Consider the following 26,275-nt stretch of genomic DNA (forward strand, 5'->3'; position numbering starts at 1 on the left):
TTCTGAATATCCTTTTTAAAATGTGGAGCCCAAAACTGGACCCCATATTCTAGATGTGGCCTCACCAGTGATTTATAAAGGGGCAAGAGTACTTTGGGATCGCGGATTTTATTTCTCTTTTTATACATCTTAAAAGAATCGGAATAAGGCTCGGCTCACATTTATCCTGTGCTCTCCTCTGAGTGCTTACGTTGGGGTTTCCGTGTAAATTCACCAAAATTGCAAATCAGACAAAAAACCCAGATGGAGCCACTCACTTATGAGGCAGATGGAGTCCCTTTGGACTGGTCTCTGTTTCAGCGGTGTACCATCGTACCATCATTTTAGGCTTTTTTTTAGCGCACAAGTGTGGACGACCACAGATCTGTGCATGTGTAGCGCCCCGAGGGTTTGGCCGCTACAGGGGTATTGCACCTCAGACCAGAGGTGTGATATTCCACTCCCAGGCAAGGATGGAGTATGGACCAGGGCTCAGTTAGCTGCATACAGCACACACACCCCATTTCCGAGGGACAGCTCAACGGTGCTCCCACTAGACAGAAGTGCAGGCACGACCGACTATGTCCCTGCCTGGAGTGGGGAGGGGGGTGGAACACCCAGTGCTGTAGGGGCAGATAGGGGTTGGTTCCTGAGCATAGGAAGGAGCCCATTGGTTGCTGGTCACCTGGGCTCATGGTCAGAGGGAGGTATAAAAGGTGGGCACCATCTTAGCTCTGGGAGAAGTTCTGTCCAGAGAGGAGAAGACAGTGAGTAGAGGCTCTGTAGGAGCTCTACCCCAGGAGGGCCTAGTGAGAGGCCGAGGAGGAGGTGAAGGGGAGCTGTGGTGCCACCTGAGCCCAGCTCCAAGAGAAAGGAACAGGAAGGAACGGAAAGGGAGAAGAAGAGACAGAGAAACAGAAGGGCTCAGGAACAAGAAGGTGGAAGGGACCCTAAGAACCCACGAGAATCCAGGGTGAAGGGTCAGGCAGATTAAGGGTACCGGATCCCAAGTTGGTGGATGAGAAACTACCCTCAGCCAAAGACCGGTTGTCATGATCATCTATTGGTGCGACACCTCATCAAACCTGCTAGGAAGGCACCATATAGGACAGCGGAGGACGGGGCCCACGTTTAACCGCACAAGTCCGCGACAGCTGGACAAAAGTGGGTCACTGGTGAGGCAGGCCAGAGAAAGGATTAAAGGGGGTCCTGTGCCATGCTCCTGAACTGCCTGGGAGTTGACCGATCCCCACACCTGGTGGACGCAGCACGGCTCGGGCGGTCACTACCTGTACAGAAGTGACCTGGAGTACCTGAACTGTGAGTAAACGACATTGGACTGCAGTACGTTGTCGGTGTGCTCTTTCGCTTCTCCAGCACTATCAGCACCGGGACTCTCACTACCATCACTCCCAACATCCACTACACTGCCCTGGGGCCGCACTCTTCCCGTGGGGAGTCACACCATCCCAGCTGCACACGTCATCAGCCCCAGCGGACTGCCTTGCAGCGGCGGTTCCTAACAACCGCAATCCACGGGTGGCGTAGTCGGACTTTATCGTCGGTACGTAGCAGGCTACCATTGGTCTGACCACCCTGTGCCGCGGGACCGGGCCGCCACTACTACCCCCATCGTTCCCCTATCGCCCGGATCCGCGTGCCCCACGGCCCAGGGGGCGAGTCACATGCCTAAAAATATGGAGACCACCGGGACTGACGTCAAACGGAGCCGAAAGTGTCTCCATCTGCTTCTTTGTGGTGGGTGGTTCCATTGGGGGTATCGTCTGAATCGCATTTTTTTGTGGGATTTACACAGAAACTCCGACGTAAGTGCTCAGCGTACACGGACGATCCAGTGTTATTCTGCAAGCAATCGAATATTATGTACCCAAAAATGTTACTAATAAAACCCCTAATTTATCCCACACAAAACCAGCCCCCTCTCAGGTCCGTCATCTGTCACTGGAACTATAGGGAGTTCCACGTTACTGGTAGAACAAAGACTCTGGAAAAGCTACATGGCTCCCATCCCCTCAAATAAAATCCAGTGAATTCTTCACTCCCAAATCCAAATGCCCCACTGTGTCTAAACCGCAATAAGTGGCCACATATTTGGCATTATTGTAGCGGGGAGAGCACTTACTAATTTACAGGGTGTGTGTCACCAGGAGAAATGTATGGGGGCGCTACAATATATGAGGGCACTACATTTTATGGGGGCACAATATATGGGCACTAAACTGGCATATTTGGAATTCTCCAGAATAAAGCCTGGCGTAGATGTTACATAATAGTCACTGCAGCAGTAGATTAATTCATTGAGATGTGTAACTTCTACAATGGGGTCACTTTTGTTTTTTTTCTGCTATTCTGGCACCTTTGGGGCTCCGCAAATGTCGCCTACAAACTATTCTACCAAAATCTATGCTCCAAAAGTCAAATAGTGCTCCTTCCTTCCCAGCGCTGACGTGTGGCCTAACAGTAATTTCTGATGACATATGGGGCATCATCGCGTTCGGGAGAAATAGCATAACAAATTATGGGGTTCGTTTTCTTCTATTATCCATTGTAAAAATTACAAATATGGGGCTAAAACTACATTTTCGTGAAAAAAAAATGATATAAATACTTTTATGCCCAAAAATGACGAAAGTATTCTCGGAGTGATACCTTTATTGGCTAACCAGAAAAAAATATATATATGCAAGCTTTCAGAGCACAGAGGCCCCTTCTTCAGGCATAATATTACCTGAAGAAGGCGCCTCTGTGCTCTAAAAGCTTGCATATACAGCTGTGCTCAAAAGTTTACATACCCCGGCAGAATTTTTCCTTTCTTGGCCTTGTTTCAGAGAATATGAATGGCGACAAAAAAACTTCTCCACTCATGGTTATTGGTTGGGTGAAGCCATTTATTGTCAACCTACTGTGTTTTCTCTTTTTAAATCTTAATGACAACCAAAAACATCCAAATGACCCTGATCAAAAGTTCACATACCCCAGTTCTTAATACCGTGTATTGCCCCCTCTAACATCAATGACAGCTTGCAGTCTTTTGTGGTAGTTGTGGATGAGGCTCTTTATTTTCTCAGTTGGTAAAGCTGTCCATTCTTCTTGGCAAAAAGCCTCCAGTTCCTGTAAATTCCTGGGCTGACATGACACCCACAGATCATTCCATCAAAGTCTGCGTTCCAAACGTCACTCCTTCCTTTCCAAGCCCTGCTGTGTGCCCAAACAATAGTTTTCCCCTACATATGGGGTATGTCCGTACTCAGGAGCAATTGCACAACAAATCTTGGGGTCCATTTTCTCCTGTTACCCTTATGAAACCTGAGGGGTCTCGTTTCCAAAATGGGGTCAGTTGTGGGGGGTTTCCACTGTTTAGGCACATCAGGAGCTCCCCAAACGCAACATGGCGTCCGCTAAATATTCAAGCAAATTTTACATCCAAAAAGTCAAATGGCGCTCCTTCCCTTCCGAACCCTGCCGTGTGCCCAAACAGTGGTTTTCCCCCACATATGGGGTATCGGCGTACTCAGGAGGAATTGCACAACAAATTTTATGGTCCATTTTCTCTCGTTACCCTTGTGAAAATAAAAAAATTGTGTCTGATGTAAAGTAGACATGTGGGAAATGTTATTTATTAACTATTCTGTCTGACATATCTCTCTGATTTAAGGGCATGAAAATTCATTTTCGCCAAATTAGCGATATTTTCACAAGTAAAAGTAAGTCATATCGAAGAAATTTTACCACTATCATAAAGTACAATATGTCATGAAAAAACAATCTCAGAATCAGGGGGATCTGTTGAAGCGTTCCAGAGTAATTACCTCATAAAGTGACAGTGGTCAGAATTGTAAAATTTGGCCTGGTCATTAAGGACATAAGGGCTCTGTCCTTAAGGGTTTTAGGTAATTAATAACATGAATTCACACAAGGTGGTGACAAACAGCAGAAGGAGATATGCATGTGAGATATACAGTATACAGTGCCTACAAGTAGTATTCAACCCTCTGCAGATTTAGCTGGTTGACACATGTGGAATTAACTTGGCATTGTTACATTTGTACTGTAGATCAGCCTGGAAGTGGGAAATGCACTGCAGCAAATTTTTTTTTTTTTTTTTTTAAAACGTTAAAAGTTAATTCAGCGTGTCATTTATTATTCAACCCCTCAAACCACAAGAATTCTGTTTGGTCCCCCTAAAGTATTAAGAAGTAGTTCAGGCACCAAGAATAATGAGCTTCACATGTGTGGATTAAAGATCTCTTTTGCCAGCCTTTTCTGACTATTTAAGACCCTCCCCAAACTTGTGAACAGCACTCAGACATGGCCAACATGGGAAAGACAAAGGAGCATTCCAAGGCCATCAGAGACAAGATCGTGGAGGGTCACAAGGCTGGCAAGGGGTACAAAACCCTTTCCAAGGAGTTGGGCCTACCTGTCTCCACTGTTGGGAGCATCATCCGTAAGTGGAAGGCTTATGGAACTATTGTTAGCCTTCCACGGCCTGGACAGCCTTTGAAAGTGTCCTCCCGTGCCGAGGCCAGGCTTGTCCAAAGAGTCAAGGCTAACCCAAGGACAACAAGGAAGGAGCTCCGGGAAGATCTCATGGCAGTGGGGACATTGGTTTCAGTCAATACCATAAGTAACGTACTCCACCGCAATGGTCTCCGTTCCAGACGAGCCTGTATGGTACCTTTACTTTCAAAGCGTCATGTCAAGGCTCGTCTACAGTTTGCTCATGATCACTTGGAGGACTCTGAGACAGACTGGTTCAAGGTTCTATGGTCTGATGAGACCAAGATCGAGATCTTTGGTGCCAACCACACACGTGACGTTTGGAGACTGGATGGCACTGCATACGACCCCAAGAATACCATCCCTACAGTCAAGCATGGTGGTGGCAGCATCATGCTGTGGGGCTGTTTCTCAGCCAAGGGGCCTGGCCATCTGGTCCGCATCCATGGGAAGATGGATAGCACGGCCTACCTGGAGATTTTGGCCAAGAACCTCCGCTCCTCCATCAAGGATCTTAAGATGGGTCGTAATTTCATCTTCCAACAAGACAACGACCCAAAGCACACAGCCAAGAAAACCAAGGCCTGGTTCAAGAGGAAAAAGCAAGGTGTTGGAGTGGCCTAGTCAGTCTCCTGACCTTAACCCAATTGAAAACTTGTGGAAGGAGCTCAAGAATAAAGTCCACATGAGACACCCAAAGAACCTAGATAACTTGGAGAAGATCTGCATGGAGGAGTGGGCCAAGATAACTCCACAGACCTGTGCCGGCCTGATCAGGTCTTATAAAAGACGATTATTAGCTGTAATTGCAAACAAGGGTTATTCCACAAAATATTAAACATAGGGGTTGTATAATAATTGACCCACACTTTTATGTTTAAAATTTAATAAAATTCAACTGAGCAACATAACTTTTTGGTTTGTAAGATTTATGCTTCTGTTCATAAAACCTACTCTCGTTTGCAGTTTGACGGCTCTAACTTATTTGCATCTTATGAAACCAGCTAAATCTGCAGGGGGTTGAATACTACTTGTAGGCACTGTATGTATGTGAACGATATCTACTATATAATCGGCTTATCCCGTCTGTCTGTCCGTCCAGGAAATCCAGCATCGCTGATTGGTCCGGCCGCGGCCAATCAGCGACACGGGATTTCAGAACAAGATGGCGGCCGTTAGCGGCTCATCTGCCGCACGGAGGTCAGCGGCGATGCAGCCCGGGAGATGACCGGCGCTAGCCGGTCATCTCCCGGCTGCTCGCAGAGGAAGTACCCGCACAGGCAGCGCCGCTCCCCGGTCATCACTAACACGGTTCGCTGATTGGCCGCGACCAATCAGCGATATTGGTGCGAAATTTAAAACACCACTGTCCTGATTGGTCGCGGCCGGCGGCCGCCACCAATCAGCAACGAGCGCAGTCCGGCCACGAATTGGCGCCAGATTTGAAACACGCTTCACTGATTGGTCGCGCCCGCCCGGCCGCGACCAATCAGCGATATTGGCACGAAATTTAAAACACCGCTTCTCTGATTGGTTGGGGCCAGCAGGCCGCGACCAATCAGCGACAGGCGCAGCCCGGCTGTGAATTGGCGCCGGATTTGAAACACGCAGGCCACCGTCAGGAGATCAGCGGCGACGCAGACGGATGACCGGTGCTAGCCGGTCATCTCCCGGCTGCTCACAGAAGTACCCCGACCGGCGGCATTGCTCCCCGGTCCTCCCTTATCACTTGCCGCGTGGTCAGCGATGTTGTCACAAGCAGTATTGACAACATGACGTAATTACAAAATTCATTAGGGACCCCGGGGGGATACATTGGGGGGTTAATTTAAAGTAGTACACAACCCATTTAAACACTGCTTCGCTGATTAGTAGCGCCCAGTCGGCAGCATACATATTCTAGAATACCCGATGCGTTAGAATCGGGCCAGCCATCTAGTTTATATACATTTATGTTGATATACTTGTTTGCACTATGCACTTCATATTAATTGGTCCCATGTGGTTATTTCGATTGACTTGTATATACTATACATACATATACTATACATACATATCTCCTTCTGCTGTTTGCCGCCACCTTGTGTGAATTCATGTTATTAATTACCATAACATAATAAAGATTTATATTTTATTTAGAACGTCTATCTTTTGTGATTATACTTTTTATGTGAACTGGTACAATATGAAGCTGAAATAAAGCTGTTCCCAGATGTCCATATTCCATATTCTATTTATGCGGCACCAAATACAACCTATTCTTTCAAAAATTAAAGACACTTATGCCTCGTGCAGATAGGGACACCACTTCAATCTTATTGTTCGCAAAGGTGACTGTACGTTTCTCCTGAAAAAGCATGAAGATCTCTGTGGGCTGTTCAGCTTCTTGGAAATTGACCATATTCCGGGTCCAGATTGGCTCTACCTAGATGCATTGGATGCCCTTCCTCATAGGGAATGAAGACTTAGATTCAGCACTTTCTCATCTGTCAAAACAGTATCCTTTCCCTTGTCCAATTCGCCTGTAGGCTCACTTGACCTCCCTATGGAACCTTGACTTTGTTATCTGGTCCCATAAGAATTCCAGACTGTTTGTCTGGTGGTCGCTGTTTCAGATGATCTCCCCTAGCCTACTGATATTCCTCATATTAATATATTAGAGTTGTCTGGGATAATTATTTCTATATGTTGCTTGGCATAATTACCTGTTCCATAAAAAAAGGTGGGTTACAATCTAGAGATCTCACTAAAAATAGAAAATAGAGTGCAGCCCCTTTATTTTTGTTTGACTCATTGGCAAGAGTTTTATAAGATTGTTCCCTCCCTCTCACCGTTGTTGAGGGAGTGAATTGTTTGTTGTTTACTTGCAAGCCGTTGGGCTCTCCACTCATGGTACGCCATGTTTCCCACTTAATCACCTTAAGATTTTCCTTGGCTGGTTCTAAGGCCTAGTTGATTTTTGTAAGCTAGTTCTTTCTTACCGCTTCCTTGATATTTTCTTTACATTGTTCTTGCTCCTCTTTATCCTCTCACTTTCTTATCTTTGTACGTATTTCCTACTTTTTTTTTTACTCCTCCCCCTTTTTTTTTTCTTCTCTCACCTTCTACTTCCTAATAGATAACCATCCTAGTCCTGACTATGTTATTTCAGTCAGAACTGCAGGTGGGCTCGCTGAACGTCAAGGGTCTTTATAGTTCTTAAAAATGCTCTATTCTGTTAAACCTACTGAAGAGAAGCCAGTTACAGGTAGCCATCCTACAAGAAACCCATTCCTGTTCAGGTAAACCCTACAGACTTTCTGATAGGTGGTTTCCCTTTGTTTACCATTCTCTCTTCTCCTGACCCAAAATCCAGAGGGACTAGCATTCTGATTTATAGCTTTCTCCCCTGGGAGTTTATGGAGTCTCGTACCGATGAAGAAGGCAGGAAGTTATTACTAAAGGGTCAAATTGCCTCTCAAATATACACGTTTGCATCTCTTTACCTTTCCAATTCGGGTGAATGCTAAGCGTTTTCTGAGGGTATGCTGGTGTTGTGGGGGCAACTTTAATGTGACGCTTGACTCCTCCATTTTTGTCTCTAGGGGTGTCTCTTGTATGACCCAGGCTGCTCTATGGTGTATTAGGCGGGGTGTACACAAACATCAATTACTTGATATTTGGCGCCTTCTACACTCTTCAGACAGAGATTATGCCTACCATTAATCTGTTCCCATTTGGATCACTTCTTTATCAGGCACAGTGATCTACATTCCCAAGTAGATGTCTCTATTGACAGTATCCAGTTCTCTGACCACGCGCTGGTGATTTTGTCTCTCTCTAATCCCATTCCCAGACAATGACAATTAAATTTGATACTATTAAATCATCCGATAGTTGTTTAAAATACTCTGACTTTTTTACTAATAATTCTACAGAGGGTATGTTCCCCAATATAATCCGGGAGGTCCACAAATTTGTAATCATGGGGGTCTTTATTAAGCATGGGTCACATATAAAACTAGAATGGGCCTCAACAATAAATGCTCTGTTGGCAGATATCCGGGTGCATGAAACTCGCCATAAGGGCCTCCCTGACTACAACACTAAAACATCTCATTAAAAAAAGTCCTTCTATACACAAAGCTAACGGTGCACTCGCCAAATGCAAAAGACATTTTTATAAATTTGGAAATAAAAGCAGCAGAGCACTTAGGATCCAAAGGTCCATCGGTTTCATATCATCGATCTGGGCTCCTTCAGGGGGTAAAGTTAATATGCCTGGAGACATTGCTTCCTCCTTCAAGGTGCATCATGCCTCATTGTATTCTTCCATTGATAAAACAAACGCTGAAACCTGCCCATGTTGATTTCCATAACTGCACACAAGAATACATTAGGAACTCAGGCCTTCCATCTTTGAAGGGTGACGATTCTGCAGACCTAGAGAGGCCCCTGGCCCTGATGGCTTACCTCCTGTGTACTATTAAAGATATAGTGCCTCATTACTTACTCCCCTACTCTCTGCCATCAATAACAAGTCTACCTGCCAGGAAAAGACCCTGCTAAATGTTCTAGTTATCGCAAAATCTCTCTACTTAATATAGATACCTGAAAAAATGAACTGGAATGTAAATTGATGTGCATGGAGCATGTAAGAGCATGTTCACATATTGCCATTTAACAGTAAAAAACAAAGACAGAAACACAATACACAAATACCCTGCAATAAATAAATATACCGCAATAGTGCATGAAAATAATATAGGGTACTTAGTTAACATAATTTTCATCAAAATAATGCAAAAGCCATCCCACCTCGTCACGGTGACCATATTTGGTACAGTCCTAACTCTAATATTTAAACCTTACTGTTTGTCAAGTGACATGCATGTGGATAAGGGCTGAGAGACTGAACCCAGCTAGTGGAGACACAGACCTGGGAAGCAAGATGAATAAACCCACTCCTTGAGCTGGAATGTTTATTATGTTAACTAAGTACACCATATTATTTTCATGCACTATTGCGGCTTATTTATTTATTGTAGAGTATTTGTGTATTGTGTTTATGTCTTTGTTTTTTACTTAATGTAGATATTAAACTTTTACCAAGACTCTGGCAACCAGGTTGGCACCTCTGCTCGAAAGCATCATTTGCCCTGACCAGGCTGGCTTTATGGCTGGCAGAGAGGCGAGAGACAACACTACCAAGGCTCTGAACACACACAATATACATCACAAATAATGTTTGGGATTAGTGTACAGAATTTGGAGTTATTTTGTTAATTCTTAAATTGGTGAAAGAAAAAAAAATAATAGCAAAACAAAATGTGGGCAGTTTTTATTTTTATTTTTTCCCCCACTTTGAAAAACATAAAAATTATGAAAACAATATACAAAAAAAAGAAAAAGTCAGGCAAACATCCTGCAAACACCCCTTCCTTCCAGCAGAGAGGCAGTAGTGTAATCCAGCTCAATGTGAGCCAGTAGGTTCCAGCTCCTCATGGAAGCATATTAAATCGAAGAACAGATGGAAATCTTCTAGCGTCCGTCTACAAGAAGCCTGGAAAGGAGATAGGAAACATATGTTATGGCTCGTGTGTCATGGATCTGCTTTACCTTTATCACCGGAGATCACATAAAGATCCATTACCCAGATTGAGGCCTTGAAAATGAATTCTGTCGTTCTAATAATTACTTCTTGCCTTCTACATTTTATGCATATTTAATACATTAGGGGGGGGACATTTTTCTTTTTGGCTTCCATTTCCCATTTATAAATATTCTGTAAGGGTGCCATTCATGCTCGCTCTCACAACTCCACAGAACAATGAATGTCCGGCTGTATGTCTTCTATGAGGAGAGCAGCGTATAGACCACCATACACCTTAGATATCTGTTGGCCGGAGACTATCTCGTTCCACTTTCCCATACACAGACACACACATGCTTGGCCGAGTGCTACTGTGTTCTCTAGGAGCCGATGCCAGACAGACATCTGAGGTGGCCAATCTCAGGGAGAACAAAAGACTCGGCAGTGCGAAATCAGACAAGACTTATCCACATCTCCTCCGACATCATCTGTTGGGGGAAAAGTAAGGAGGTCTCATCCACATTATCCAGTTTCTCACAAATCTGCTCGTTTGTCCAACTTTAATATGTATGCCAGCCGTAAGTACTAGCATGCCACTCACCACCAGTGCGGAGTTGGCAAAAGACACTCCTTGTTCCCCCACAAGATATCTCCCCTTTAAAAATTTGATGGGGATCTAGAGGGTTGTAGGCTCCAAAGGAATAATTCTTTAAAACTAGATTACATTTACAATATATTTAAAATGACATAACAGGAATTTAAATCCTATAAGATTCACCTGTTTGTATATTCCCATAGGGCTAAGGACATTAAAAAGTCTGAATGGAGAAGTCACTCCTACAAAAATGGATGTTTAAAAAGAAAAAGTGGAGAAGGCCTTATTCTCATCTCTTGTTTAATATCCCAAAACCTTTCACTCTTGTACATTGTGTGAAGTTTGTGCTCCTGAGAGCAGAATACTCACCATCTGAGCATCTCCGCTTTCCATAAGCGGCTGATATGTTGCATTGTCCTCTCTTGATACCTGCCGTTGTCTCCTTCAGGCCCTGCATTGAGGAGCGCGCTCTGGAGAACGTGTCTTGGGTTTGTTTTACAGTTGCTAAATATCTTGCACATTTCTCGAAGCCATGAGACAACGCCACAGCTTCAGCGGTGAGCCCTTCCTTATTACACAGACTGCAGAGAAGAACACAAGCCACCATCATTCACCTCCTTCAGACAGTACGCTATACAATCCAGCCTAAGGTCTACCATCAGCCGATCAAGTTATATAAAGACTTACTCCAGTCTGGCGTCGTGAGCAACAAGCACGCTGAGGCACTCCAAACTCCCACAGCGTGCCGCTTTGTGGATCAGAGTTTCTCCAAAGAAGTCCTAGGAGAAAACGGCAATAGATAATAACTAATATGTAAAACCAAGGTACATGTATACAATGTAATTGGACTACAACAGAGTTCATAGGGGTCTTTCCATCTCAAAGGAAGGCCTCATTCACACATCCGTGTTGTGTACATTTTTTTTTTCAGTATCATGGATGAAAAGGGCCAATCCAAGTCTATGGGTGTGTAAAAAAACACATACAGCACATGGATGGCACTTTAAAAGCTGCTTTTCCCCGCCCGCTGCTCTGGATTGACAGGTCTTCGCCTATACATGCACGTTGACTGTTCACATCCCCGGCTCCACCCCGATGGCTGGAAGCGAGCAGCTGCAGGAAGAATATAACTTGACTTTCTCCCTGCAGTCGCACCTTCCTGCTGAAGAGAACCGGTCAACAGTATTTTTTGCTTACAAACCCTGACCATCACATTTAATATCCTGTGAATGGGGTTCCTACAACCGCTTTATATCCTCAGAGGTGCCTCTGCATACCTCCAAAAATGTGTTTTATAAATGTCCCGCACTGCACGTAAATTGCACAGTCCGGTCCAATGGGCGTCTCCAGATTTGCGATCAGCGCTGCCCCGGTCCCTTCAAACGCTGCCTCTCTTCTAAAACCAGGAGGGGAACAATCAGAGGAAAAGTATCATCCAAACACGTCACCACTTCTGTATTTATCACCCACTCCTGGTTTTAACTTACAAATACTGATGTAAAATACTGATCAAATACTGAACGTGTGGACGTGGCCAGAAGCTGAGATTCTGTGAACGTGGCCTTAATTTGAGGGTGTTCACATCCTAATTGGAGTAAGGGTTTAGGATTTACAGCTCTTTAATATGTAGCTGCCTCTTTTTAAAGGGACCAAAATGAATTGGAAAATTATCTCAAAAGCTTTTTAATGGGCTGCATGGGCTATTCCCTCGTTAATCCATCAAGAATTAAGCAGGTAATAGGTCTGTAGCTGATTCCAGGCGTGGCATTTGCATTTGGAAGCTGTTGCTGTGAACCCACAACACGCGGTCAAAGGAGCTCTCAATGGAAGAGAAAAAGACCATCATTAGGCTGAAAAAAAGAAGAAATCCATCAGAGCGATAGCTGAAATGTTAAGAGTTGTCAAATTAACAGTTTGGTACATTCTTCAAAAAAAAGCACAGTGGTGAACTTGAGAACTCTAAATGGGCTAGACGTCCACTGAAGACAACAGTGGTGGATGATCACAGAATCCTTTCCATGGTGAAGAAAAACCCCTTCACAACATCCACACAAGAGAAGAACACTCTCTACAGGAAATAAGTGTTACAGTATCTAGACTTTATGACAACAAATACCGAGGGTTCACCACAGGGTGCAAACCATTAATCAGCCTTAAAAATAGAAAGGTCAAATTAGACTTTGCAAAAAAATATCTCAAGAAGCTGCCCAGTTCTGGAAAAACATTCTTTGGACAGATAAAACCAAGATTAAGCTGTACCAGAATGATGGGAAGCAGAAAGTATGGAGATGGCTTGGAACTGCTCATGATCCAAAACACACCACACCCTCTGTAAACATGGTGGAGGCAGTATGATGGCAAGGGCATGCTTGGCTTCCAATGGCGGTGGGTCACTAGTGTTTATTGATGATGTGACTGAAGACAGAAGCAGCCGGATTAATTCTGAAGTGTACAGGGCAATACTTTCTGCTCAGATTCAACCAAATGCAACAAGGTTGATTGGATGACACTTCAAAGGACAGATGGACAATAACCCAAAACATACTGAGAAAGCAACCCAGGAGTTTAATGCAAAGAAGTGGAATATTCTGCAATATCCGAGTCAATCACCGGATCTCAACCCCATCAAGCAGCATTTCACATGCTTAAGACAAAATTTAAAGCAAATCTGTCACATTAAAAAACGCTATTAACCTGCTGATATGGTGTTAATCTGTAGATTAATAGCGTTCTGAACCTGCCTGGCGCCCGCACTTAGACCCCTGTCAGGGATTCCTCAGCAACGACACCGGGGAGACCACGCAATATCTCGCCGTTGCTGTCACTCGGTCTGGATTTCGTCAGGGCCGCACAGCCCTCCATGTGCTCGCCAGAGGTAGCCTGACTGCCATTAGGTACCAAGATGAGATCCTCAGACCCCTTGTGAGACCATATGCTGGTGCAGCTGGCCCTGGGTTCCTCCTAATGCCGGACAATGCCAGACCTCATGTGGCCGGAGTGTGTCAGCAGTTCCTGCAAGATGAAGGCACTGAAGCTATGGACTGGCCCGCCGGTTCCCCACACCTGAATCCGATTGAGCACATCGGGGACATCATGTCTCGCTCCATCCACCAACGTCACGTTGCACCACAGACTGTCCAGGAGTTGGCTTCTGCTTTAGTCCAGGTCTGGGAGGAGATCCCACAGGAGACCATCCGCAACCTCATCAGGAGCATGCCCAGGCGTTGTAGGGATGTCATACAGGCACGTGGAGGCCACACACAATACTGAGCCTCATTTTGACTTGTTTTAAGGACATTACATCAAAGTTGGATCAGCCTGTAGTCTTTTTTCCACTTTAATATTGGGGGTGAATCCAAATCCAGGACTCCATTGGATAATAAATTTGATTTCCATTGATGATTTTTGTGTGATTTTGTTGTCAGCACATTCAACTTTGTACAGAACAAAGTATTCAATGAGAATATTTCATTCATTCCGATCTAGGATGTGTTATTTGAGTGTTCCCTTTATTTTTTTGAGCAGTGTAGTATCTTAACCCCCCTGTCAATGAGTATGGATCAGTCTTCAGTTGGCTCTTTTATGCCTAAGGGGAGATCTGCACACAGACCCCTGTGGTGACATCATGTGGGCTCGGGCTCCACCCTTCATGATTTTCTTAAAATAACTAACTTCCGCGATAACTTATCCCTGGTTGCTTGCAGAAGCCCAAAAGTGATATAATATTTTCTGTTATGAATTTACCTTTCCGTAGAGACCACGCATGGTGTATCTGCGATCCGTTATTCTGGTGCTTTTGCGCTACAGCTCCATGGAGGTGTTTACAGTGACAGGAAAATATCCCTATCGTTCCCTAGCTGACCCTGTCACTTAAAATATGGGTCCCATCATTATTGGATGTATGCAACTTTAGTTATTCCATATTTCGTTTCAGCTCCGAAGGGCCTGGAGACTTTTGTTAAACTCTCTTTGAAGCCCTGGGAATGAAATTGCAACAGGTATCTGTAGATTTATCGCAAGCCTGCATCTAATTGTCCCCTGCCTTTGCCAGGGGAAATATACTCTCATTTTAAGTAGGTTGGTGGCACCTATCTTGCCAGCATTTGTTTACAGGGCCTTACTCATGAGTGTGTTAATTGGGTTTTTGTGCTGAGATTTACATGGAGACAGCTCTTGTACTGACAAGTGGTCTATTGCTAGCTCTTGTCTTGTGACAAAAGGTGGATAAGGGAAGGGTGAGAGGGGCTTGGGAGAAATGGTTCTTAATTTCTATGACAGGGGGAGATAGAATATTTTCAATATTTCTCAATACGTCCCTGACAACCCCCGCTGCCAGGAGAAAATGAACTTTATTCCTCTCAGCAGCGTTCCGTTTCAGTCATAGGGGAGGCGCTGGCACAGGTTCTGTCACTGCTCTATGTATAGTGAGTGGCGGCTGTAACTGCTCCCCCGACACTGGCAAATAGCAGCTCAGCATTATCTACAGGTTAATAGCATTTTTTTATGTGCCAGGTTCCCTTTTTGGCACAAAGACCCACAAACAAGCAAGAACTGAAGTCATCTGCAGTAAAAACATGACCAAGCATCACAAAGGAGGAAACCCAGCGTTTGGTGACGTCCATGGCTTCCAGACTTCAGGCAGTCATTGCCTGCAAAGGATTCTCTACAAAGTATTAAAAATAAACATATTATTTATGGTAAAATTAATTTGTCCAATTACTTTTGAGCCCCTGAAATGAGGAGGCTTTGTAGAAAAATGCTAGCAATTCCTAAACCTTTCACAAGAAAAAAAAATTTTAGTACATCTTGTTTGTGTGTTCTTCTCGTGTCAAAAACTAGTTATTTTATAATGTTTATCGTCATGTATTAAGTATATTCATTTATTTTGAAAGGGGGAACTTCATCATTCTCTGATTCGATGATCCTAGCCCCCTTACTTGTGTACTCTGGCTCTCCTTGTTAAAGGGAACCTGTCAGGACATCCATATTGTCTTCTGTGGAGTAGAAGTGTCAGGCGCGCTGATCGTAACTGTGTTTTTTTCTGCATTAAAGAGCACCTGTCAGCAGGATTTCACCCCCAAAACTATTTATATATACATGTAGCTCTTCCAAATACAAGTCCATCAACACCTTTACATGTCTGGTTCATTCCTCCAATACTGAGAAATCAGGGTTTGAATTAATAAGATTGTTTTATGCCATTTTTCTCCAGCTCTGCGAAAATTAGCAGGATGGGGGCATAATGCCACCTGACTGGACGAAGATTTGTGGTGAAGCGAAGAGCGTGGTGTAAATTAAGACAGATACAGTGGGTACGGAAAGTATTCAGACCACTTGAAATTTTTCACTCTTTGTTTCATTGCAGCCATTTGGTAAATTCTAAAAAGTTCATTTTTTTCTCATTAAAGTACACACTACACCCCATCTTGACTGAAAAAAAACCAGAAATGTAGATGACTCGCCCCCTGGGCCGTGGGGCACGCGGATCCGGGCGATAGGGAGACGCTGGGAGTAGTAGTGGCGGCCCGGTCCCGCGGCTCAGGGTGGTCAGACCAATGGTAGTCTGCTACGTGCTTCAGATTATGTCCGACTACGCCACCCGTGGATTGCGGTTATTAGGAACCGCCGCTGCAAGGCAGTCCGCTGGGGCCGATGATGTGTGCAGCTGGGATGGTGTGACTCCCCACGGGAAGAGTGCGGCCCCAGGGCAGTGTAGTGGATGGTGGGAGTGATGGTGGTGAGAGTCCCAGTACCGGTAGTGCTGGAGGCGCGAAGGAGCACACAGACAACAAGTTACAGTCCAGGGTCTTTACTCACAGTTCATTTGTTCCGGGTCACTTCTGTACAGGTAGTGACCGCCCGAGCCGTGCTGCGTCCACCAGGTGTGGGGCTCGGTCAACTCCCAAGCAGTTCAGGAGCATGGCACAGGACCCCCTTTAATCCTTTCTCTGGCCTGCCTCACCAGTGACCCACTTTTGTCCAGCTGCCGCGGACTTGTGCGGTTAAACGTGGGCCCCGTCCTCCGCTGTCCTATATGGTGCCTTCCTAGCAGGTTTGATGAGGTGTCGCACCAATAGATGATCACGACGACCGGTCTTTGGCTGAGGGTTGTTTCTCCTCCACCAACTTGGGATCCGGTACCCTTAATCTGCCTGACCCTTCACCCTGGATTCTCGTGGGTTCTTAGGGTCCCTTCCACCTTCTTGTTCCTGAGCCCTTCTGCTTCTCTGTCTCTCCTTCTCTTTCTCTGTTCCTTTCTGTTCCGTTCTCTTGGAGCTGAGATTAGCCAAAATCTCAGCTCCCCTTCACCTCCTCCTCGGCCTCTCACTAGGCCCTCCTGGAGTAGAGCTCCTACAGAACCTCTACTCCCTGTCTTCTCCTCTGGCTGAACTGACCCAGAACTAAGATGGTGCCCACCTTTTATACCTCCCTCTGACCATGAGCCCAGGTGACCAGCAACCAATGGGCTCCTACCTACGCTCAGGAACCAACCCCTATCTGCCCCTACAGCACTGGGTGTTCCACCCCCCTCCCCACTCCAGGCAGGGACATAGTCGGTCGTGCCTGCACTTCTGTCTAGTGGGAGCACCGTTGAGCTGTCCCTCGGAAATGGGGTATGTGTGCTGTATGCAGCTAACTGAGCCCTGGTCCATACTCCATCCTTACCTGGGAGTGGAATATCACACCTCTGGTAGAGGTGCAATACCCCTGTAGCGGCCGAACCCTCGGGGCGCTACATAGACATTTTTGCAAATTTATTAAAAAAGAAAAACTGAAATATCACATGGTCATAAGTATTCAGACCCTTTGCTCAGTATTGAGTAGAAGCACCCTTGTTAGCTAGTACAGCCATGAGTCTTCTTGGGAATGATGCAACAAGTTTTTCACACCTGGATTTGGGGATCCTCTGCCATTCTTCCTTGCAGATCCTCTCCAGTTCCGTCAGGTTGGATTGTGAACGTAGGTGGACTGCCATTTTCAGGTCTCTCCAGAGATGCTCAATTGGGTTTAGGTCAGGGCTCTGGCTGGGCCAGCCAAGAATGGTCACAGAGTTGTTCTGAAGCCACTCCTTTGTTATTTTAGCTGTGTGCTTAGGCTCATTGTCTTGTTGGAAGGTGAACCTTCGGCCTCTGGAATTGGCTGCAATGAAAGAAAGAGTAAAAAATTTTAAGGGGTCTGAATACTTTCCGTACCCACTGTATATATGCGGGCCTCTGACAGGAGTAACATTTCTGGAGGTGGCACAAGGTAGATGAATGATGCGCAAAATTCATTAATAAAAGTACACCTCAATGAATTTGGCACATCATCAGCGCACACTTCTTTACGACTAGTGTACAAAACGTCAGTCTAAACCAAAACGTCAGACTAAACCACGAGTATGGAATCTGAAGAAGATGCGACACAGATGGTTGCAGGTTTTGGTATTCCATGATTTGTATACCAACTACACGCTGTTTTGTTATATGGTAAGGCACCTATATGGAGTCATAAAAAGATAACAGGTAATTCCATCTAATAGATGGCGCTGGGTGGTGCAGGGCCTGGGATTTTTTTTTATTACAGCAGTTGGCAGGAGTAAAGATGCACTTGGATTCTTGCCCCATCATTCTCCCACGCAGGACAAATGTCATGAGAGAGATATTACTGCAGGGTGTGAGTGGAAAACACTACGGAAAATCTGCACTAAAGACAATGGGTGAAATCAATTTTGGGAATCAGCTTCAGATGCTGCCAGGGTATGCTGCATATTACTTATACTGATTTTTGCTGCATGTATGCTAAGTTACGGCATACGTTTTGGGTGCAAAGAATTGACAATAAAAATCTGTCCCATTTCTCTGAGAATTTTGCAGCATGTGAGTCTACCCAAAATGCCCCAAGAGCAAATGATACCAGATTGCATAATGGATGGACACAAGCCGTCAGAGATTCCCGAATATAGTACATTGAGGAACAGGGTGATAAGTTGGTAGAACGTTTATCTTGTTTGTGTGTTCTTCTCATGTCAAAAACTAGTTATTTTAAAATGTTTGTTGTCATCTACTAAGTATATTCATTCATTTTGAAGGTGGAACTTTATAATCCTCTGATTCGATGATCCTATCCTTCTTACTTATATACTGTATATTGGCTCTCCTTATTAAAGGGAACTTCTCATGACATCCATATTGTCTTCTGTGGAGGAGAAGTGTCAGGCGTGCTGATCGTAACTGTGTTTTTTTCTGCATTAAAGAGCACCTGTCAGCAGGATTTCACCACCAAATCTATTTACAGTTATATGAAAAAGTTTGGGCACCCCTAATAATCTTAAGCTTAATGTTTTATAAAAAATTGGTGTTTTTTCAACAGTTATTTCAGTTTGATATATGTAATAACTGTTGGACACAGTAATGTTTCTGCCTTGAAATGAGGTTTATTGTACTAACAGAAAATGTTCAATCTGCATTCAAACAAAATTTGACAGGTGCATAAGTATGGGCACCCTTATCATTTTCTTGTTTTAAATACTCCTACCTACTTTTTACTGACTTACTAAAGCACTTTTTTTGGTTTTGTAACCTCATTGAGCTTTGAACTTCATAGCCAGGTGTATGCAATCATGAGAAAAGCTATTTAAAGTGGCCACTTGCAAGTTGTTCTCCTGTTTGAATCTCCTCTGAAGAGTGGCATCATGGGCTCCTCAAAACAACTGTCAAATGATCTGAAAACAAAGATTATTCAACATAGTTGTTCAGGGGAAGGATACAAAAAGCTGTCTCAGCGATTTAACCTGTCAGTTTCCACTGTGAGGAACATAGTAAGGAAATGGAAGAACACAGGGACAGTTCTTGTTAAGGCCAGAAGTGGCAGGCCAAGAAAAACATCAGAAAGGCAGAGAAGAATGGTGAGATCAGTCAAGGACAATCCTCAGACCACCTCCAGAGAGCTGCAGCATCAACTTGCTGCAGATGGTGTCACTGTGTATCGGTCAACTATACAACGCACTTTGCACAAGGAGAAGCTGTATGGGAGAGTGATGCGAAAGAAGCCGTTTCTGCAAGCACACCACAAACAGAGTCGGCTGAGGTATGCAAAAGCACATTTGGAGAAGCCAATTTCTTTTTGGAAGAAGGTCCTGTGGACTGATGAAACCAAGATTGAGTTGTTTGGTCATACAAATAGGCGTTATGCATGGCGGCAAAAAAACACAGCATTCCAAGAAAAACACTTGCTACCCACAGTAAAATTTGGTGGAGGTTCCATAATGCTTTGGGGCTGTGTGGCCAATGCCGGCACCGAGAATCTTGTTAAAGTTGAGGGACGCATGGATTCCACTCAGTATCAGCAGATTCTTGACGATAATGTTCAAGAATCAGTGACAAAGCTGAAGTTATGCAGGGGATGGATCTTTCAGCAAGACAATGATCCAAAACACCGCTCCAAATCTACTCAGGCATTCATGCAGAGGAGCAATTACAATGTTCTGGAATGGCCATCCCAGTCCCCAGACCTGAATATCATTGAACATCTGTGGGATCATTTGAAGAGGGCTGTCCATGCTCGGCGACCATCAAACTTTACTGAACTGGAATTGTTTTGTAAAGAGGAATGGTCAAAAATACCTTCATCCAGGATCCAGGAAATCATTAAAAGGTACAGGAAGCGACTAGAGGCTGTTATTTTTGCAAAAGGAGCATCTACTAAATATTAATGTCACTTTTCTGGTGAGGTGCCCATACTTATGCACCTGTCAAATTTTGTTTGAATGCAGATTGCACATTTTCTGTTAGTACAATAAACCTCATTTCAAGGCAGAAACATTACTGTGTCCAACAGTTATTACATATATCAAACTGAAATAGCTGTTGCAAAAACACCAATTTTTATAAAACATTAAGCTTAAGATTAATAGGGGTGCCCAAACTTTTTCATATAACTGTATATGCACATATACAGCAGTATTCAAAATAATAGCAGTCCAATATGACTAACCAGGTGAATCACTTTTTTTTTATTAAATTATATTACTACATGTCAAACAATTTACCAGTTGATGTAGTAGATTCTAAGAAAACCACCAGACTCAGCATTCATGATCTGCATGTTTTTGAGTCTGTGTATTTGAATAATTAATTGAAAGGGGGTGTGTTCAAAATAATAGCAGTGTGGAGTTCAATTAGTGAGGTCAATCATTCTGTGAAGAAACAGGTGTGAATCAGGTGGCCCTTATTTAAGGGTGAAGCCAGCACATGTTGTACATGCATTTCTCCTTGAAAGCCTGAGAAATATGGGTCGTTCGAGACATTGTTCAGAAGGACAGCATACTTTGATTAAAAAGTTGATTGGAAAGTGTAAAACATATAAAGAAGTGCAGACAATGCTAGGCTGTTCAGCTAAAATGATCTCCAGTGCTTTAAAATGGAAAGCAAAACCAGAGAGACATGGAAGACTACCATTCAAATGGATTGAAGAATAGCTAGAATGGCAAAGGCTCAGCCAATGATCAGCTCCAGGATGATCAAAGACAGTCTCAAGTTACCTGAGAGTACTGTGACAGTTAGAAGACGCCTGTGTGAAGCTAATCTCTTAGCAAGAAGTCCCCGCAAAGTCTCACTGATAAAAACAAGACATGTACTGAAGCAGATACAATTTGCCAAAGAACACATCAACTGGTCTAAAGAGAAATGGAGAAACATTTTGTGGACTGATGAAAGTAAAATTGTTCTTTTTGGGTCCAAGGGACGCAGACAGTTCGTCAGACGACCCCCACACTCTGCATTCAAGCCACAGTACACTCTGAAGACAGTGAAGCATGGTGGTGCAAGCATCATGATATGGGCATGTTTCTCTTACTATGGTGCTGGACCTATTTACCGCATACCAGGGATCATGGACCAAGATCTCAATGTTAGCATGTGCCGGCTCATGCGGCCATTTTCCCGGAGTCCACCGCATAGGACAGTATGGAAGGTGCGGGGCTCCGGCTGCTACAAAATGTCAGCGGAGCCCCCGCACCACCGAACACCTCCCGCAGAGCGTGGCAGACACCATGGGGCTCGCAGCCATCTCCTGACTCCTGCCTCCGAACACCCCATCCTGCCTCCGCAGCATCTCCGGGACCCCGCAGCATCTCCTGCCTCAGCGTCAACCCTGAGATCCTGCTCTACCAACGCCGCCACCCCATTTAAGTTGATTATAATACGCACCAGTTTATTAAAAAACATTATTTTCCTATTTTCTTCCCCAAAATTTGTGGTGCATCTTATAAGCCGGTGCGTCTTATAATCCGCAAAATACGGTATATATTGTGATTTTTTTTAAAGAAAAATGTTGACACTGCTATTTTTTAGAATAATGTTCTTTTTTTGTTATTTTCTGTAATGTAGTTAAAAATTATATACATTTCTCTTCATGTTTTGAATTAGAAAACAGTGTGCAATGTTCCCAATGCATGAAAATAAAAACTAGTGTAAAGATTGTGTGCTTAACTCATGTTTTTGAACACACTGCTATTATTTTGAACCCTACTGTAGTTCTTTCAAATAGAAGTCTAGCAATACCTTTACATGTCTGGTTCATTCCTCCAATACTGAGAAATGAGGGTTTGAATGGATAAGCAATTGATTATGGTAGATCTGAAGTCTCTGTTATGCCAGCTCTATTCCCCACCCAGTGTCGCCTCCGCCTCCTTGATTCGAGGCGATGTTGGGTAAGGAATAGAGCTGGTTCTCAGTAAGGCTATGCTCACATGTGCAGTAATGATCCATTAGAATGCATCCAGCAGAAATCTGTTAGGAAAAATATAATATACACCTGTTTATATTGAATATGTGTTCATTCCCCTATTATCTACATATATTCCATGTTCATTCCTCACCTATCAAGCACAGTAATATAATATACACCTGATTATATAGAATATGTGTTCATTCCCCTTTTATCTACATCAATTTCATGTTCATTCCTCACCTATCAAGCACAGGGAATATAATATACACCTGTTTATATGGGATATGCGTTCATTTCCCTATTATCTACATATATTTCATGTTCATTCCCCACCTATCAAGCACAGGGAGTATAATATACACCTGTTTATATGAGATGTGTGTTCATTCCCCTATTATCTACATACAGTGGGGAAAAAAGTATTTAGTCAGCCACCAATTGTGCAAGTTCTCCCACTTAAAAAGATGAGAGAAGCCTGTAATTGATATTATAGGTAGACCTCAACTATGAGAGACAAAATGAGAAAACAAATCCTGAAAATCACATTGTCTGATTTGGAAAGAATTTTTGTTTCAAATTTTGGTGGAAAATAAGTATTTGGCCAATTACAAAAGTTCATCTCAATACTTTGTTATATATCCTTTGTTGGCAATGACAGAGGTCAAACGTTTTCTGTTAAGTCTTCACAAGGTTGGCACACACTGTTGCTGGTATGTTGGCCCATTCCTCCATGCTGATCTCCTCTAGAGCAGTGATGTTTTGGGGCTGTCGCTGGGCAACACAGACTTTCAACTCCCTCCAAAGGTTTTCTATAGGGTTTAGATCTGGAGACTGGCTAGGCTACTCCAGGACCTTGAAATGCTTCTTACGAAGCCACTCCTTCGTTGCCCTGGCAGTGTGCTTGGGATCATTGTCGTGCTGAAAGACCCAGCCACGTTTCATCTTCAATGCCCTTGCTGATGGGAGGAACTTTGCACTCAAAATCTCTCGATATATGGCCCCATTCATTCTTGCATGTACACGGATTAGTCGCCCTGGTCCCTTGGCAGAGAAACAGCCCCAAAGCATGATGTTGCCACCCCCATGCTTCACAGTAGGCATGGTATTCTTTGGATGCAACTCAGCATTCTTTCTCCTCCAAACATGGCGAGTTGTTTTTCTACCAAACAGTTCTACTTTGGTTTCATCTGACCATATGACATTCTCCCAATACTCTTCTGGATCATCCAAATGCTCTCTAGCAAACTTCAGATGGGCCAGGACATGTAATGGCTTAAGCAAGGGGACACGTCTGGCACTGCTGGATCTGAGTCCCTAGTGGCGTAGTGTGTTACTGATGGTAGCCTGTGTAACATTGGTCCCAGCTCTCTGCAGGTCATTCACTAGGTCCCCCTGTGTGGTTCTGGGATTTTTGCTCACCGTTCTTGAGATCATTTTGGCTCCACGTGGTGAGATCTTGTGTGGAGTCCCAGATCGAGGGAGATTATCAGTGGTCTTGTATGTCTTCCATTTTCTAATTATTGCTCCCACAGTTGATTTCTTCACACCAAGCTGCTTGCCTATTGCAGATTCAGTCTTCCCAGCCTGGTGCAGTGCTACAATTTTGTTTCTGGTGTCCTTTCACAGCTCTTTGGTCTTCACCATAGTGGAGTTTGGAGTGTGACTGTTTGAGGTTGTGGACAGGTGTCTTTTATACTGATAACAAGTTCAAACAGGTGCCAGTACTACAGGTAACGAGTGGAGGACAGAGGAGCCTCTTCAAGAAGTTACAGGTCTGTGAGAGCCAGAAATCTTGCTTGTTTGTAGGTGACCAAATACTTATTTTCCACCAAACTTTAAAAAAAATTTCTTAACAAATCAGACAATGTGATTTTCAGGATTTGTTTTCTCATTTTGTCTCTCATAGTTGAAGTGTACCTATGATGTCAATTACAGGCCTCTCTCATCTTTTTAAGTGGGAGAACTTGCACAATTGGTGGTTGACTAAATACTTTTTTTCCCCACAGTATATTTCATGTTCAATCTTCACCTATCAAGCACAGGGATATAATATACACCTGTTTATATGGGATGTGTTCATTCCCCCATTATCTACATATATTTCATATTCATTTCCCACCTACCAAGCACAGGGAATATAATATACCCCTGTTTATATGGGATATGTGATCATTCCCCTGTTATCTACATTTGTTCTATGTTCATTCCTCACCTATCAAGCACAGGGTATATAATATACACCTGTTTATATGGAATATGTGTTCATTCCCCTATTATCTACATATATTCATGTTCATTCCCCACCTACCAAGCACAGGGAGTATAATATATACCAATTTAAAAAATAAATCGAACTTCCATCCATTAAATGAATACTCTGCAGTATTTAATAGCTTCCAAAAGAACGTCATCAATGATATCTGTCGCATTAGCGATCCAAAATGCTCTAAATTCAAATATAACCTAACGGTTTGTGAACATAGAGGGATTAAACAACTTCAGACCAATCAAAAAATTGTCATACGCCCGGCAGACAAAGGAGGAGGTATAGTGGTGCTGGACTATGACTAGTACCATAAAGAGTCAATGAGGCTGCTAAGCGACAGCCATAAGTATAAAATAATGGAGAATGACCCCAAACAGACATACTTAATGGAAATGAAGGCCCTCATCACTACAGGCCTACAAGTGGGGCTCCTAAACAAACAAAAGTTTGAATATATTAACCCCTTACTGACATTGTCAGTTATAGTACGTCCCTGTGCCCTAGGCCTTATGGACCAGGTACGTACTATTACACACAATGTGATCGCAATCGCACAGAAGCTGTGTGGGGCGATCGCTGCCAGGTGTCAGCTGATTCTCACAGCTGACACCTGGTACTATGTGCCAGGAGTGGTCTCGAACTGCTCCCAGAACATTAACCCCCGAAATGCTGCAATCTAAGTCGATAGCAGCATTCGGGGAGCAAGGAGAGGTAAAAGAGACCCTCTTACCTTGAATCAGGACCTCGCGCTGTGTGCTTGGGGTCCCGATCATTGCCACGGTGGCCCAATGTCGTCATGACGACATCCGGGTCACCAGGCATCAGGAAGTTACTTTGATCATGCGCAGTGCACGTGTTTGCAGGGCTGACAGCCTGCATAGCATAGGGAATGCTCCTGCATCACTATGCTTTGCAAGCGATCAGCCTGTAAAAAATGAAAGTCCCATAGTGGGACAGAGTATAAAAGTAAAAGAAAGTGTCAGAACGTGAAAAAAACAAAATTAATTGTAGAAATATTTTAAAAAAAAGAATAAAAAAAAATAAAAATATACTGTACCCATGAATAAATATTATTATGAAAAAACAAAGCAATGAAAGTACACATATTTGGTATAGCCGCGTCCAGAACGACCTGACCTATAAAACTGTCCCACTAGTTAACCTCTTTAGTGAATACGGTAAAAAAAAAACAAAGCAATAAACGATGGTTTATCATCATACTGTCAAACTAAAAATGGAATAAAACACGATCAAAAAGGCGAATGTAAATAAAATTGGTACTGCTGAAAACCTCATCTTGTCCCGCAAAAAACAAGCTGCCATACAGCTCCATCAGCCGAAAAATAAAAAAGTTATAGCTCTCAGAATAAAGCGATGCAAAAAAAACAATTTTTTCTATAAAATAGTTTTTATTGTGTAAAAGCGCCAAAACATAAAAAAAAGATATAAATGTAGTATCGCTGTAAACGTACTCATCCGAAGGATAAAGCTACCTAATCAATTTTACCACAAGCGGAACGGCATAGAAAAAACAATTTCTGAATTGTTGGTTTTTATTTATTCTGCTCCCAAGAATCGGAATAGAAAGCAATCAAAAAATGTCACGTGCCTGAAAATGGTACCAATAAAA

At 43.6% G+C, this 26,275-nt stretch overlaps 1 protein-coding gene and 1 long non-coding RNA gene across 2 annotated transcripts in view; one reads left to right on the forward strand and one right to left on the reverse strand.

The window, feature by feature from the left end:
* LOC141172161 (uncharacterized) overlaps positions 1 to 26,275 on the forward strand; it is a 382,398-nt gene that overhangs the window by 332,781 nt on the left and 23,342 nt on the right. The window lies entirely within an intron of this gene.
* ANKRD37 (ankyrin repeat domain 37) lies at positions 9,734 to 25,443 on the reverse strand. Its single transcript, XM_073651843.1, has 5 exons — positions 25,376 to 25,443; positions 11,982 to 12,063; positions 11,355 to 11,446; positions 11,037 to 11,248; positions 9,734 to 10,042 (listed from the first exon to the last, which is right to left on the reverse strand). Exons 1-5 carry the CDS (start codon positions 25,441 to 25,443, stop codon positions 10,032 to 10,034), a joined length of 465 nt encoding a protein of 154 aa, XP_073507944.1. The 3' UTR covers positions 9,734 to 10,031.

This window comes from Phyllobates terribilis, unplaced genomic scaffold (genome assembly GCF_046119375.1).
Source record: "Phyllobates terribilis strain yellow unplaced genomic scaffold, ASM4611937v1 Scaffold_1__5_contigs__length_1240528914, whole genome shotgun sequence".
Lineage (NCBI taxonomy): Eukaryota > Metazoa > Chordata > Amphibia > Anura > Dendrobatidae > Phyllobates > Phyllobates terribilis.